This window comes from Cibotium barometz, chromosome 33 (genome assembly GCF_041138505.1).
Source record: "Cibotium barometz isolate CiBa-2024 chromosome 33, ASM4113850v1, whole genome shotgun sequence".
NCBI lineage: Eukaryota > Viridiplantae > Streptophyta > Polypodiopsida > Cyatheales > Cibotiaceae > Cibotium > Cibotium barometz.
This window is the reverse complement of record NC_141078.1, coordinates 42,798,654-42,815,352: the sequence shown is the minus strand read 5'-3', so window position 1 is coordinate 42,815,352 and position 16,699 is coordinate 42,798,654. Positions and strand designations below refer to the sequence as shown.

The window sequence follows — 16,699 nt, the reverse complement described above, 5'->3', positions numbered from 1 at the left end:
AGGCGCCCTTTGAGATTATCTATGGCAAGGTGGTACTACCACCCATCCTTCGTACAAAGGATGAGATTTTTGCAGCAGATGAGTATGTCAGAGACTTGGATACTGCATTTGCACATGTACGGACAGCCATAGAGAGGTCTCAAACCAAGAATAAAAAGGCAGCTGATAAGCATAGAAGGGGTGTACAATTCAAACAAGGTGATTGGGTCTTGCTGAAATTTGAAAAGGCACGCCTTCGGAAGAGGCCAGGAAAAGAGGGAAAGTATCCTAAACTTTCCAACAGGTACTATGGACCTTTTCAGATCTTGGAGAAGATCAATGATGTTGCATTTCGGCTTGTACTCCCATATCATTGGAACATGCATAATGCTTTTCATGTGAGCCTATTGAGGCCTTATGTGGGACCGACACCGTTTGAGCCGGTTTTGGAAGACCCACCCGAGGTGGATGAGCTGGAAGAGATTCTTCAACCTGAACAGATTGTTTTTCACAAGGAACGAAAGCTTGCGGGAGGCAAACTTGTTCGTAGGTACCTTGTGAAGTTCAAGAATTATTCAGCTTTGGATGCGAAATGGATGGATGAGCCCTACTTCGAGGATTACCCAGATCTTTTGAAGACCTATCTGGAGGCTTTTCAGTTGCGGTCAACTGATTAGAAGCCGGGGGGATGTCACAAATCCCTATATTCTAGGGACATGCGGATGCGTGTCAGGCCTAGAAACATGCGGATGCATGTATGTATTATACCTGGGCATGTGTATGGATCATATGAGTGGATGCATATGAGTCCAAGGACATGGCAGGACATTTGTGGACTTTCGGGCGGTGCCCGTGTGGATTCCGGCCATGCACACATGGTGTGTTATGATGGCAGGCGGAATATTTTCAAGTACAAGAATGATGATAGGTGGTTCTCCAAGTTTACATGTGCACAATGCATAAATGATGCATGCCATAACTTTATTTTACTTTGTGTGACATTGTCTTGCTATCTGGACAATGCTTGTTATTTTGGCTTGTGAAGTCCGAGGGACCGGGGACGCCCGGGCACCTTGTGGACACGTGTGTGCACTCCTGCTTGGGCCTAAAACTGTGCGCTTATGGGTTTTGCAGGTGGTAAGTGCGTCCACACTCAATTTACAGCTTATTTCATTTACTACTAAAGTTTATTGGTTTGCAGGTCCACACTCATTAATAAGTGGCCGGACAACTTATAATGCGTTCGCATTTGGTTGGACCAAAATTAATGAAGTCCGGACAGCTTATGGCCATTTCCCATTTGGTTGGACCTAAACTTATACAAACAGGACAAATGGAGCACTATGGGCTGGACACCTACCTGGACACCTTATGGGGGACACATGTCAGCCAGTTTGTGCACCCACCAAGCCCCTTAGGTGGCACTGGAGAAAGGCGCCTCCCTCAAGAGGCCTTTTGGGCTGTTTTATTCATTATTCAACACATTGGAGAGCTGATTGAAGCTTTGGGAGTTGCTACAGGGCTGGTTGCTTGCTTCCCGAACTCACACAAGCTTGGATAATGATCCCCACACTCTTCTAAAGGGCTGGTTGGTAAATTTCAGACCTGTATTTTCTGGTTATTGCGAGTTTTGGGCTGGTTACAGGTGTCCAAAGTCAACTTGGACAATACAGGACAGCTCTAGGGACCTCCACAGGGCTATAGGACCCTTTTCAGGTGGATTTCTCGCGATGGAAAGCTGCTGTTTTGGACTGGTTATTGCATAAAACAGGCCGGACAGCAATGGAATATGTGAGCATGGATGTGTCTCAAGGATTCCTGGTGTAACAGGTGTTTAGGGCAAGCATTGGGAACACTTGCTCGCGGAGAACACAGGTTTCTGGATCAGTTTCTCGCGTGGAAACAGGGCCTAAAGATCCATTTACATCCTGTGCAGGGCGGAGTACCTGTGAGGATTGTGATACTCTTGTGCAGGGCGGATGTACCTGTGAAGAGGCTTGTGCAGGGCGGATGTACCTGTGTGTAGGGCGGATGTACCTACAGATTCTCTTGTTTGAGATGTATTCATACATGATGTATTTGGTAGAATCAGGTGCAGGCTGGTGGTGAATCCCCAGGCACCCATAATCTTGTACTTTGCAGACTCTTTTGGTAATATAACCTAAAGGGGGGGGGTCAGCCTATCATCGGCCCCTTTATGTGGTATACTGTCATTTTCAGCTTTGTGGTTGTAATGCTCAATTGTTAAGTGCTCAGAATCTTGTTCACATTTATACGATTCCAATTCACGCTTCCGCCTCCCGTTACAACTTGGCTACCGGCAGTGACCTTGAGAGTGAGGCTGCAGAGGCAGAAGATGCCGATGAGGATGAGCATGAGGATGCAGATGAGGATGCAGATAGTAGCTAGCAGCTGCCATTATCATTTTATTTGGACATGTTATTTAGTTTGAACTTTGGACATGTTATTTATTTTGATCTTGGATTTTGAGTCATGACTCATCACCCACGTGGTGATCCTTTTGATTTTTGTTTAGTCATCAGTGATCACCCACGTGATTTGTGATATCATCATATCTTACATGTATTTTGTTTTTATTGAAATGAATTCAATGTGGTCTCTTATAAGTTATGTCAACAGTTTTTTCTTTTGTATATTTAAAAAATATACATGTTTTTTCTATTTTGTATGAAACCTTTTTGTACCCGTTTCTTACCTTTTATGAAACGTTTCAAAACGTATGAAACCCGTTTCATACCTGCCGTTTCTGAAACGCCTGGCAACTATGCTCCTGCCCCACCTCAGAGGGACTCTTCCGTAGCCCCCTCGCCCGCCCCTGAGGATATCCCCATCAGGCTTTCTCTTTCGCCAGAAGAGGAAGCGAGCCTCACCGCAGAGGTGGAACGCCTCCAGGCACATTCCACCATCTGTCGTATAGTCGGCACTCGCCCCAGCAGAGGGGAGATCCAGGATCTTCTCCAAGCCCGCCTTCTTGCAGATGTGGGCAAGATCCTGGACGTTCAGTTACTGGGCCGTGGACACTACCAGATTGAGTTCGAGACAGCCCAGAGCGTGGCCCAGGTCCTAGCCATGAGTCCCCTTGACATCAGGGGCGCTCGGGCATTCTTCAGACCTTGGCAGCATGGCTTCGACCCAGCAACGGCCGAGCAGGGAGAGCGCCTATTCCATGTCACAGTTTGCTTCCCTGGACTCCGCCGCGAGTACCTTCTGCTCCTTTCTAGGCTAGGAGCATTGGTGGGCTCGGTGCTTGAGACTGGCCCCACAGTAGCTTCAGTGGTGGCTAGAGCAGCTGGTCTACCTTCGGTCAGAGTTTTGGTTCCTGACATCTCCTCCCTTCCGAAGGTCATTCAGCTACCTAGGATAGGGGGGGGGGGGGGGGGGGGTGGATTGATCAGAGAGTGGAGTTTTCGGGGCTCCCGAACCAGTGTTTTATATGCAGGGAGGTCGGCCACATGGCCAAGGCCTGCCCTCGCAGGAGACCCCGTCCTTCACCGCAGCAGCAGGCCCCCGATGGCCCGCCCACAGATGCGGCTCGGCAAGCAGCCTCCAGGACACCTGCTCAGCCCACAGAGACCTCAGAGTGGCAGCCTAGACAGGGGTGCCATAGAGGGTGACAGCCACAGCAGCACGCCCAGAGACTGATGTAGCAGCAGCCACCACAGTCTCGGCATCACTGGGTTCCAGTGAGGAACAGCTTTGCTCCCCTCCAGGAGGAGACCCCAGCGCAATACATGGCTCACCCAATCAAGCTTCCCCACATCCTCAATCATCAAGTCAAGGCTGTGTGCTGCACAAGGTGTCCACACAATCTTGGGGAACTCCTCCTCTAACATCCTGCCCATGGATACACAATTGGACCCATTGTCCGTGATCACCTGCACAATGATATCAGGCCCAATTTCATTGATTGCCTGGCGCATGTGGGACATAATGAACTCCCCTGTAACCACTATCCCTGGCACCGATGCATCTATGGCACGAATGAACATTGTGCCTTTGCAGGACGACACAAGAATGTTGTACACATTTCTCTTCCACACATCTGTCCATCCATCACAAAGCAAAGTACAACCATACTTTGCCCAAGTGGCCTTGAGAGGCTCCATCTCCATCTCCACAGCCAGTTGCTCCTTGCGAAGCTCAGTAGTGCGCAATGTCTCGTAGGAGGGGCCTGTTGGGGTAAAGGCGTTATGCCCACCCTTATAGTGTGTACAAGCCCATAAGTTATAGTACATAGTACACTTAGTACTTTTAATGTACTAAGTGCACTACGTGTACTAGTGCAATATACATGTGTGATAGGGGAGTCACACACTCATGCCTCATGAGTTGACTTATCCCCACAACTCTCACTCTCTCCCTTCCTTGTTCTTCTTTGTGTATGTCTCCCACACATGAATCTCTAAACCCTAATTATTCCTGTTTCTCCCACACAACTGGTATCAGAGCTTAGTGATCCCTCCCTCTTCCCTCTTCTCCTTGATAGCAAGCATAGAACAGTGAAGCTTGCTCGCAGCAATCGCAGGCAGACAAGGCGTGCAAAAACTGTGCTGAGCGTGTGGGCGACTGGGTTTGGCATGCGTGTGCTGATCGCAGTCAAGGAGAAGGGCGTGGCCTACGAGTACCAAGGAGCTGGTAAAGCGGGTAGCTCTACACGGCGTTAGACAAATAAAGCCTTGGCGAACAGCGTGGAGCGAGTGGCGAAGGCAGCAGCCGTAGGCGAACGAAGTCCACAAGCCACGTAGCGCTCAGCGCATATAGCCAGCGAAGTGGCAACTCGACCACCTCAGCAGCCGTAGGCGAACGAAGTCCACAAGGCGGGTTGATATGGAGTCGGCTGGCCACCCACGCGAGTGGCGAAGGCAGCAGCCGTAGGTGAACGAAGTCCACAAGCCAGCGCTCAGTCACGTAGCGCTCAGCGCATATAGCCAGCTAAGCGGGTTGATATGGAGTCAGCTGGCCACCTAGGCGAGTTGCTGCAAACAGGAGCCCTCCATTGGCTCAGTCTTCTGCAGTTTGCCTGAGGAGTCCTTCACCTGCACAACTGCAGCAGCATCAACACGACCCTCCTCTTTCCTGCAAACAGAATTTTTTTTTTTCAGAGGTACATGCTTCAATTTTTTTTGGGATTTGCAATTGAGCAAGTACAGTAATCAATTGAGCAGGTACAGGTGCCCAATTGCTCAATTTTTTGAGCAAAATTGGCAAAATTGGGTGACATTGGTCACAATCAGGATCAATTTGCAGGAAATTGGTCACAATCAGGATCAATTTGCAGGAAATTGGATGTCGAAATTTGGGGCTTTTGATGTAATTGTGCAATTAAGCACTCATACATGCTGTATGATGTGAGAAATTGCACATTTGGGCAAAATTGCAGCAAATTGCAGTGCAAATCAAGGGGCTTTTGTGCCGATTTGGTTGATTTGCATGCAGGCAATCGCATTTGATGCTGTGGATAATGTGTTGATGCCTTACAAGCACTCAATGTGCCTGTAAATCAAGGGGCTTTCATGTATTTGATGTATATGTAGCCAGGGGGAAGCATCGTGAACACTCTGGATACCTTCATGTGCGTCAATGTACCATGTATGATCAGAAATTGATCTTAAATCAAGGGGCTTTTCAAGTTTGTATGCTTGTTGAGCTTGGCAAAGCAGTAGGCAAGACATTTATGCCTTGAATCCTCAAAAATCAGCTTGCAGTCAAGGGGCTTTTGCCCAATTTCTGTTCGGAACTGTTGTATGCAGTGTACAGGACTGTAAAAGTCTGATTTTCACTCATTTAGACAGCCAGGAGAGCATTTATTGCTTTTGTACCTGCTGGTACAGATTTGGCACAGCTTTGTGCAAGTTTTGGCATGGCTGTACACTGTTTTGAGTGACCAAAAGGTTCAATTTCAGCTGCTGTACTTGCCGGTACAGGTTTGGTACATCATTGGTGAGCACTTGGTACTGCTGTACAGTACTTTGGAAGGGCAACAGAGCACATTTAAGGTGCTGTCCAAAATCTGCAGCAACCAGATTTTGGTGATTTCATCACAAACAGTGGAAGATATAGCTTAGGAGAACAACTGTAAGCACTTTGTGTGCTTTTGGTGCAGTGTTTGCACATTTTGCAGGGAGTCAGGCATTGACAGGTTGCATTTTGCTATGGCAACCACAGGTGAGAGCTCTTCATTGCTTCACATCAAGAAGCTTGAAGGCTCGCATAATTATGATATTTGGCAAACCCAGTGCTACAATGTGTTGCTCCAGAAGAAGCAGCACAAGCCTATCAAAGAAAGGGGTGTAAAGCCCGCTTCTCTTACTGCTGAAGAGTGGGAAGATATGGATGAGCTGGCAAGATCTACTATCATGTTGTCTGTGTCAGACTCATTACTTTTCAGCATTCGTGAAGAGAAGACAGCTTGGGGAATGTGGCAGAGATTGCAGGACTTGTATGCCCAGCAAAGTGCCTCAAGCAAAGTGTATTGGTTGAAGAAACTCATAGGTCTTCAGATGAAGGAAGGGGCATCTATGACAGCCCATCTCAATGAGTTTAATGGTATTGTCAGCCAAGTTATAAATCAAAAGTTGGCAATGGACGATGAGTTCAAAGCCACTTTTTTGTTATGCACTTTGCCAGAGAGTTGGGACACATTCAAGACAGCCACTAGCAATTCGAATGCTATGCTGTCATATGCAGATGTTGAGGGTGCTCTTCTTCAAGAAGAGATGAACAGGAAAAACAACTCTGTTGGAAAGTCCAATGCAATGAATGCACGTGGGAGATCCCAGCAAAGGGGAAAAAGCCAAGAAAGGGGAAGGAGCAAGTCTCGCTCCAAAAAGGATTTGGAATGCCATTATTGTGGCAAGAAGGGACACATTAAAAAGCAATGCTACAAATGGAAAAATGATCAAGAGGAAAAGGGAAAAGGCAAAGACAAAGAGAAAGATGAAGCCAAAGATGTAAAGCCAAAGGGCAAAAGTGGAGTCAAGATTGAAGAAATCAATGTGTCACATGCAGGTGGCAGTGAGGATGAGGTCCTATTTACTTCTTCACTTGATGCCCATTCACTTCTTACAGGTGGTCATGGTATGCACTCATGGATCATTGATTCAGGTGCCTCCTTTCATGTCACAGGTTGCAGAGACTTGTTTGTCAGGTATACTGCTGGCAATGAAGGAGTGGTTTATTTGGGTGATAACCATGCATGCAAGATTCTTGGTAGAGGTGATGTGAGGCTTGTATTTTCAGATGGCTCACAGCTTATGCTCCATGATGTCAGGCATGTGCCTGAGATCAAGAAGAACCTGCTTTCTACTGGACAGCTTGATGATGCTGATTATGTTACCACATTTGGTAGTGGAAAGTGGAAAATTAGTAAGGGCTCACTGGTTGTTGCCAGAGGCTCTAAGGTGGACACTCTTTACTTCATGCATGCAGGTGTTTGTCACCATGCTAATGTAAATGCAACCGAGCTGCCGGAAATTTCTATGTGGCATAGCCGGTTGGGACACATGAGTGTCAAGGGAATGGAGCAATTGTCTCGTTTGGGTTACTTGCCTTCTCTAAAGTTTTCAAGTTTTCAGTTTTGTGAGCATTGTATATATGGTAGGCAACTACAGTGCCCCCACAAGAAAGCTCTTGGACAGAAAGATGCTCAGTTAGAGCTTGTGCATAAAGATGTATGTGAGATGCCTCAGCTTTCTTTGGGAGGGGCAAAATATTTTGTGTCTTTTATTGATGATGCCACACACAAGGTGTGGGTTTATCCTCTTCGTTTGAAGAGTGATACATTCTCAGTGTTTGAGAAGTTTGTTGCTCTTGTTGAGAACCAAACTGGCAAAACACTGAAGGCTTTGCGTTCCGACAATGGTGGAGAGTACATGTCCAAACAGTTTCAGGACTTTTGTGATGCTAAAGGCATCAAGAGGGAGCTCTCTACTCCTTATGATCCTCCACAAAACGGGACAGCAGAGAGGATGAACAGGACCATTCAGGAGAAGGTCCGTTCTATGTTGTCACATGCTGCATTACCTCATGGTTTTTGGGCTGAAGCTGTTATGACAGCCGTTCACCTTATAAATAGGTCACCTAACACGAGGCTTGGTGGGAAAGTGCCAGAAGAAGTATGGACAGGGAAGCCTCCGTCATACAAGCACTTGAGAGTGTTTGGTTGCGTTGCGTACGTGCACATACGCAGGGAAATGCGCACCAAACTTGATCCAAAGTCTCACAAATGCATATTCCTAGGATATGGTGACAGAGGTGAAATGGGGTATAGACTTTGGGATCCCGTGAATAGAAAGATTATACGCAGCAATGATGTCATTTTTGATGAAACATGCATGTACAAGGAGCCTACAAGGCAACAGGAGCCTGGCAGAGTCATCTTTGATGATGATGGACATCATGGACAACAACAAAGGGCTGTAAATCAGCCATTACAGCAGGAAAACCAGCCCTTAAATGGTGCTGAAAATGGTCCAAATGGACAGCCAGAGATGGCAAAAGATATCCCTATGGATATACCACAGTTAGAGGAGATACCGGGCATGATTTTTCAGCCTTATGGCATGGAACAGGAGCCACCAATGGGTGATATGCAAGCTGGACAGCAACCTGCAAATGATGGTCATTGGGTACGGAGGTCCACTAGACCCTCCAGAGCCCCTGACAGGTTTGTTCCAGGGGTTGACTACTTGATGCTCACTGACTGTGGGGAGCCCTCATGTTATAAGGAGGCTTTACAGAGGGCAGACAAAGCTCTATGGGAGCGTGCCATGAAGTCAGAGATGGATTCTCTGCATAAAAATGGAACTTGGAAGTTGGTGCATTTGCCTGCAGGAAGAAGGTTTTGCCATGCAAGTGGGTTTACAGGCTCAAAGTTGCACCAGATGCAAAGCCAAGATACAAAGCCAGGTTAGTGGCTAAGGGCTTCAAGCAGGAATATGGTGTGGACTTTGAGGAGATCTTCTCTCCAGTGGTCAAAATGACCACACTTAGAGCTGTGTTGGCTTTGGTTGCGCATGATGATCTGGACTTGATTCAGATGGATGTGAAGACTGCTTTTCTTCACGGTGATCTCCATGAGGAGATATATATGCAGCAGCCAGAGGGTTATGCAGTAAGTGGAAAGGAGAAGCTTGTATGCAAGCTGAAAAAGAGTCTTTATGGGCTCAAACAGGCACCAAGAGAATGGTATCATAAATTTGATACATTCATGAAATCTTAGAAATTCAGGAGAAGTGACATAGATCACTGCTTGTACACCAAGAAAGCTTTGGATGGCAGTCTATTGATCCTCATCTTGTATGTTGATGATATGTTGATTGCCGGGAAATCTCGTAAGGAGATGGATGCCTTGAAGCAGAGGCTGCATCAAACCTTTGATATGAAGGATTTGGGTGATGCAAATCACATTTTGGGTATGCGGATACTTCGGGACAGAAATCAGCATGTGTTGTATTTGTCTCAGAAGGAATACATTGGCAAAGTCTTGCAGAGGTTCAATATGGACGGGGGGAAGAAGGCTAGTACTCCTTTGCCTCCATATGTGAAACTCAGTGCTATGGACAGCCCACAGTCAGATAGAGACAGGGCTGATATGGCCAAGATTCCGTATGCTTCAGCTTGTGGCAGTCTCATGTATGCCATGGTTGCTACTAGGCCGGACATTGCATTTGCAGTGGGAGTGGTTTCTAGATACATGGCCAACCCTGGCAAGAAGCATTGGGAAGCAGTGAAAGGTGTCATGAGATACCTGAAGGGCACACAGGATTTGTGCATTTGCTTTGGCAAACAGGATGCATTAGTGCATGGTTACACGGATTCGGATTATGCCGATCATCCAGATAACCGGAAGTCTACTACCGGTTATGTATTTACATTCACAGGAGGTGCTGTGTCATGGATATCCAGGATGCAGAAGTGCACAGCCTTATCTACTACAGAGGCCGAGTATATTGCAGCCACAGAGGCTTGCAAGGAGGCATTATGGCTATCTCGGTTAGTGGTTGATTTGGGTTATACAGGGGATATTCCATTGTTGCATTGTGACAGTCAGAGTGCCATCCAGTTGGCAAAGAACCCTGTTTTTCATGCAAAGACGAAGCATGTGGATGTGAAGTATCACTTCATCAGAGAGGTGATAGAGAACAAGCAAATTCAGCTTGTTAAGATTCACACGGATGACAACCCGGCTGATCTGTTGACAAAGAGTTTGCCTCCGGAGCGGTTTGCTCATTGCAGACACTTGATGGGCATTGGATGAGGCCAGTTTCAGCCTTGATTTGGCCTTGTATATTATCATGTACATGCTGATTTTTTCTTTTCCTTTACTTAAGGGCACTTTGCCTTTAAGTGGGAGGTTGTTGGGGTAAAGGCGTTATGCCCACCCTTATAGTGTGTACAAGCCCATAAGTTATAGTACATAGTACACTTAGTACTTTTAATGTACTAAGTGCACTATGTGTACTAGTGCAATATACATGTGTGATAGGGGAGTCACACACTCATGCCTCATGAGTTGACTTATCCCCACAACTCTCACTCTCTCCCTTCCTTGTTCTTCTCTGTGTATGTCTCCCACACATGAATCTCTAAACCCTAATTATTCCTGTTTCTCCCACACAGGGCCATCCCACTCACACCCAATGCGGGAGATAGCTCTCATTGCCTTCTTCCATCGAGGAGTCCTGACAATGTGGAAGGATAATCCACATTGAATAAACAACTTCATCAACTCCCTCGTTGCCTCTTTCATGGCAGCCTTTTGCATCCATGCCTGTACATGTCCTTTCTTGAACACTGGAAGACTAGTTCTTTTGGCTCGAGGTGCCGAGCTAGAACCACCTGCAACACCACCTGCAACCTCACCACTGGTATCTTCCTCTCTGATACTGCGAGTCCTCTTGGAGACACTTTGACGTGCTTCAGGCTCTCCCAGATTGGGGATATCCTCAAGGGGGATACCTAGCTGCATGGCCTTCCAAGCCTTGAGGCTATCATAGATTTCTTGTGGCACATGCTTACATGGCCCAATGCCGAAACCCTTTGTTTGTGACAAATGTGCCTTCAGCCTGGTGACACTGCCATGGTGCTTATCAGCACAAAAGTTGCATTTCCACTTTCCGGAGCCTCAGCCACCATATCTAGACTCGAAGGTGACATTGTTCCAAAGAGAATCACCTGTTCGAGGCATCCTGCAAGGCGGGGATAAATGCAGATTGTTGGCCCTGCAAAAGCGACACATAACATAAACTAATCTCAATAGAGCAAGGGTGGACCGTGGAAGATATGCCATAAATATTGATGGAAGAGAAAAAAGTGTGCTGCTTTGTGAGTTGTGCAGAGAAAACCAACTTAAAGCAAAACATGACATTACCCCTTTGGAAGACCTCCACAAGGCCCAAGGACACCAAGGAGCAAGGGGCCGACACAAGCGATGGAAGGAATCGAAGGATGGCACACAAATCGGCAAACTCACAGGCGGCCGCCCACTGGGAAGCGTGAATGAACTGTGCCGTACGATTCACGAAAGGAAACGTTTTTTCTATGCAACACTGGGCGGGAGGAGCCTCCATCAGTGTCTGAAGAAGCTAAGTCGAAGGCGAAGCGAAGGCGGAGAATCCTGCAAGAGCCGAGCTGCACAAAAGGCGGAGGGGGAAAGGCGGAAGACAGAGAAACAGAGGGGGGCGAAAAAACACCCAAAAAAAAAGGGGGGGGAGGGACGTAAGGCGGCGGCGAAAAGGCAGAGGGGGGGGGTGGAGGAAACGCGAAAGGGGGTGGGGGAGAGAGGGCGGAGGCAGGCGGAGGGGGTGAGTCGCTGAGGAAGGGGAAAGCAGGGGGGCGCGAAGGAGACGGAGCAGGGGGCGGCGGGCGCTACAGAGCAGGGGCGGGGGGCGCGAGAAGACCGGGGGGGGGGGGGGGAGCAAACGCGAGGGCGGAGAGGACAGGGCAGGCGGGGGGAACAGTCGCGAGGGCGGGGAGGGAGGTGTGCGTGCAGGCGGCAGCGGTATTTCCAAGAGTAAAAATGTCCCAAGTGGGGAGGAATGTTACGTACCTAACACTAACCCTTGGGATTAGGGTTAATCCAGCAAGGTTAGTTGAGCCCTAGGATTAGGAAAAGCAAGCGGATTAAGGTGGCTAAGATTCAAATTTAATAAATCCTAGGTTATTCGCTATTTATGATTGGACTATTATTTATAGCAGCAATAAGCACTATATAAGTGAGTCCTGCGCTATTATTGATTCATTGTTGTCTGGACCTCGAAAAAGAGGCTTACTCTTGCCATGGACATGATAGATCACGAGTAGTCTTGCCGAGGGCCCTTGTGGGTAGGCACTAGTGGTATGGGACACCAGGGGTTGACTGGCATGGACTCGTGGGAGTGGAACCTTAGCCCCTAGTTCAAGGAAGGCTTGCCGATGCGAACCAACGGTTGGGTGATAAGCTTGCCTGCATCTCCTTCTGGTTTCTCTAATCTTGTTTCTGCTTGTGTATTAGGTGATCCTCAGGAGGAGTCCCTCACAACTCAATAGGCTCACCCCACTTATATAGCCACTTTACACCTATAAATAGTTATAACTTATGGGATAACACTAATTAACACCCTAGCCCATATGATTAGCCTGCTAATCTAATCTTCAGGGTCTCCTAACCCAAGATTAGGCTGACTAACCCTACGGTTAGCATCAAGTACGTAGCAAATAGTCTATGTGAAAACTTCGTTGAGTATCACCAAGATCTTTTTCCAAACCCATGGTCAAATCTATGCAACATTTTTGCTCACGAACCAATCTTCGTTGTCGCCTAGATTTGTCATGTGCATCCCGCACTAGAATGCCGTTGGGCATGACTGTTATAGTCACCAGAAAAACGAGTGTCATGTGCAAGTTTTGCCCATGGACATATCCTAAAGCTAGTCCAGAAGGGGCAGCCAGAAAAAGATGACTAGAACCGTTTTGGAGCATGAAGTGCAGTTTTGGCCAGTGTTGGACTTGGAGCAAGGCATGGAAGACATGGAAGGATGCTGTCGGCTGCATGGAGAACAGGCGGCGCAGCATTGATGATAATTATGCCCAGTTGGCCAGAGTCAGCTGGCCGACTGCTGTTTGTCCAAGAGGCCTATAAATAGGCATGTTCCCTCATTGTTGTGGTCATTCACTCCCTTGTGGAGTGGGTCCATTATGTAGGACTGTTTTGGGTGTTTTCCACCTTTTCATGAAGGCAGCCCATGGCTGTAGATTTAGGGGTACTTTTTGTACCATATGAATATACTGAATTTCCAGCTCTCTCTCTCTCTCTCTCTCTCTCTCTCTCTCTCTCTCTCTCTCTGCGTTTTTGCATCAGCACGTTCTAAGTGGTGTTTAGGGCTGAAAGAAGACTCTCAGAGCTTCCGCGTGTTACAACGAGAAACGGGAACAGGAACAGGAACGTTCAAGGAATGGAAACAAGTTTTTAGGGGTGGAAACAGCTGTTTCCTGTGACAATATCACTTGGAAAATGAGAAACAACCATGGAAACGGATGTGGTCGTGAAATGGAGAAACGCACTTCTAGGGACTAAAACGGCCGTTTCCTGTGACGATGATGACTGTACAAGACAAAGCACAAGGCCCAGAGGCCGGGCACAAGGCAATTTGTGAACCCTTGTCCAAGGACGAGTCGCCGGTGTACCACCTAGGGGTGGTCAGAGTCGGTCGTGCACGTCCCGCACACGTAGCTGTGCCAATCTTCCAGAAAGATGTAACCCTCTTGTATCAAGTAATGATGTTCCGACGTCCCATACACTTAATAGACAATTTGGTTGGGTGGACGGGCACCTATCAAAGTCAACGTCTAGGTGTATGAACTCATTAAATTGGTACTAGAGACACCATGGAAAAGGAAAGATGGATAGTGTGCAATCCATGAGCAGTGGGCAGCCTTTTGGACTGTCCAACGCTGCCCGGGTTTGGTAGGTGCCCAAAGGGACCATGGAAGGCCGCCAAGATGGAGAGGCCTAGCCCTAGTCAGCAGCCACCAACACCTCTATAAAGGGGGTTTGGGGGGCAGCCAAGACAACATCTCGTACTCGCAAGAACCCAGAGCTTGTGTGCATGCCAAAGGTAGGGCCCATAGGCCAGAAACGCAAGTGCAAGTAGAGAACCGGGCGACCAGCATGCATGGCCTAAGGTCAGTAAATCAGGGCCTGAACAACCCTAAATCAATCCCTTCATTTCATCTACAGCAATAAAGCAAATACACCTTCACGACGGTGGGGGCCCTTCAGAGGGTTAATTGGGACCCAATCTGGTGTTCTCTGTGAATCTCTCTCTCTTCCTCATAAATTCTGGTTTATGAATGCTAAATTCTGCTCTAACCAAGTTAACAATTCCATCTCCAAGCTTCCGCATGTAACAAAATTAGTTGCTTTTAGACTTTCTACCTTGTGCCTAGAGTGCACGTCCGCTGTAGAGTCACATGGTTTTTACTTTCACCCCAAAGCCTCGAAAGTATGGCACAGATGTGATGGTCCCTCCACGCATCAAAATCAGAATGGACTGTCATCTCAGTGTGTACGACTTGGCAGAACTGCCACATGTCCCCTTTTTTGCGAGTATTTGCAAGAAGCTTCTTTACTAGAGCACAAGGTTGTGGTAAATCAGGTGCCCTTAGCTTCACCAGCAAAGCATCATCCCTCGTTCCCAACAGCATTGGCTAGCTCATGGAATTACAGGACCTATCCTTTTCAGTTTCCTGGTGGGCTCGCTACTGCAACGATCTGCCACTCCTCCAGCAGAGTATGGGCCGACCTCATTCACACCCTCCATGGCTGATGGGAGTGCCGTCATGGCAGTTCCCGAGCTATGCAGGAACAGGGGTGCATCTGAACGATTCTGAAGCCCCAGATGAAGCCCCTGGAACCTAGCAAGGATGGGATCACTTGGCACTACGGGCCCCAACACAAGCAACCTCTCCAAATGCATGCTGACATGTGATGATTGAGATCAAAATCAAGATATTACTAAAAAAAACACATTAACCTATAATCCATGCGTACATGTGATGAGTAAGATGAGAAGGTTCCACAGATTGAGACCTAAAAAACGTCAATTGTGCATGTGTCTCTAATAATTTTCTCTGTGAAATGCTCACCATTTTCAGGGCTGCAGTCCTTGAGGAAGTCCACGAAACTGTATGTCTGATTAATGGAAATTTCGGCATGCCATACCTGGTTAAATTAAAATGCAGTGAGTAGCTTCGCGAAGAAGCCGAGATTGAATCATTAACGGCATCATAACATGCAAGATTACCTGCAACAGCACTGCACGGTCTTAGATATACGTGTAACACTATAATGCTTCCTTGATTTGCCCGGCAAGTAAGTCCCACGGGCATTTCACACCTGAAAGTGTTTTTGGCTCCCTTTCATATTGGGGGCCAACGTCCGCGGACAAGAGCCCCCGGTCGGACACCTCACTCCTTGCCCACCCCTTATTAATAACATTACGTCAGCTTGGTGCTGAGCCTAGTGATTAAAGCTTGGGTATCTCTTGGAGGAGGAATGGTTCTCAAATCTTGGCAACCCATTTCTCAAAGATTTCAAAGGTGTCCCTGGGTGCGCTCACTCACCAACATCCTAAATTGTCTTACATCGGATGTGCTCCCTTGATTTGCACAAATAAAAATTCATCGTGTAAGGAAGGGTCATGCCCCCCCTCCAAACACTATTGTTCACATTTTCTTTGATAGGGAGCATATCAGTTTGCCCTCCACACAAATGAGCTATTGTTGTCAACAAACAGCATGACATAAACCAAATAGCCTTGCCTTAGGCTAGGTTCACAACTGTCCAGGACTTCCACACACACACACAAGTTTCAAAGGATGAGATGCCTTGAAGCATTTGAAACGTGCTTAGAGATTGATTAGTATGTTGATGAAAAGAAAGGGTGCGTCAATTGTAAGATGCCACATATAAACTCGTTTATGTGAGTTGGCATGATAGTTCATAAATAACATTAAAATATTGGTGGGTTTTGTATTAAAAAAAATTAGTGTCGTAGTGGAGCAGAAACTTGGGAAAGAGAGCACTTGGATGCATGATTTGGACCTTTGCTTATAGAACAACAGATCATTTTGTTTCCATTAGAGGGAAGTCATCTTAATGGCAAGGAGCTATTGCACTATTCTAAGGACTTCATAAAGTCTTTCAACATTTCCCTGTTAGCAGTCATCTCCTGTCTGTATATTTACACCAAGGCCTCTGTTGTGGATGTGCCCGCCCGATTTAGGTGTTTTCTCATTTTTCCCCACTCTCCATATTTTTCCCTATATTTTCCAGGTGTGGGAGGCTGTATTGGGGACCTGTCAGCTGTAAAAGATGCTGGTCGACTGGTCACTGGCTGCCCCGACTTTCCCCTGTGTGCTGGCCGTGGCCGACTGTATATTGTTGGCCGATTGGAGGGAAAACTAGTCGTGGGCTTTTTGCTTATTGTCGGTTGTCTATAGCAGCAGCATGGGCCCCTTGCCCCACACACATCTTATTCTTGTATCCGGGATTTCTTGTGTATATAGCAGAGTTATACGGTTCTCTCTCTCTTCTCTTCTCTGCGTTTTGCTGTTGTGCACTTGCTCTAGTGTTTTTAGATCTTGTCTTCATCTCCGCTGCATATTCTAACATGGTGTCAGAGCTCTAGGCTCTTGGAAGATCTTAGGAACCATGTGA

General features: G+C 47.2%; 1 protein-coding gene across 1 annotated transcript in view; it reads right to left on the bottom strand.

Moving 5' to 3' along the window:
* Positions 1-15,355, bottom strand: part of LOC147619590 (actin-related protein 2/3 complex subunit 3-like) — a 114,248-nt gene extending 98,893 nt beyond the window's left edge. The window contains exons 1-2 of the mRNA XM_086773258.1: positions 15,285-15,355; positions 15,127-15,202 (exon numbers count right to left, since the gene is read on the bottom strand). Coding sequence (XP_086629384.1) covers positions 15,127-15,195 — 69 coding nt within the window. The 5' untranslated portion in view covers positions 15,196-15,202; positions 15,285-15,355. The remainder of the gene's footprint in view (positions 1-15,126; positions 15,203-15,284) is intronic.
* Positions 15,356-16,699: the final 1,344 nt, after the last annotated feature.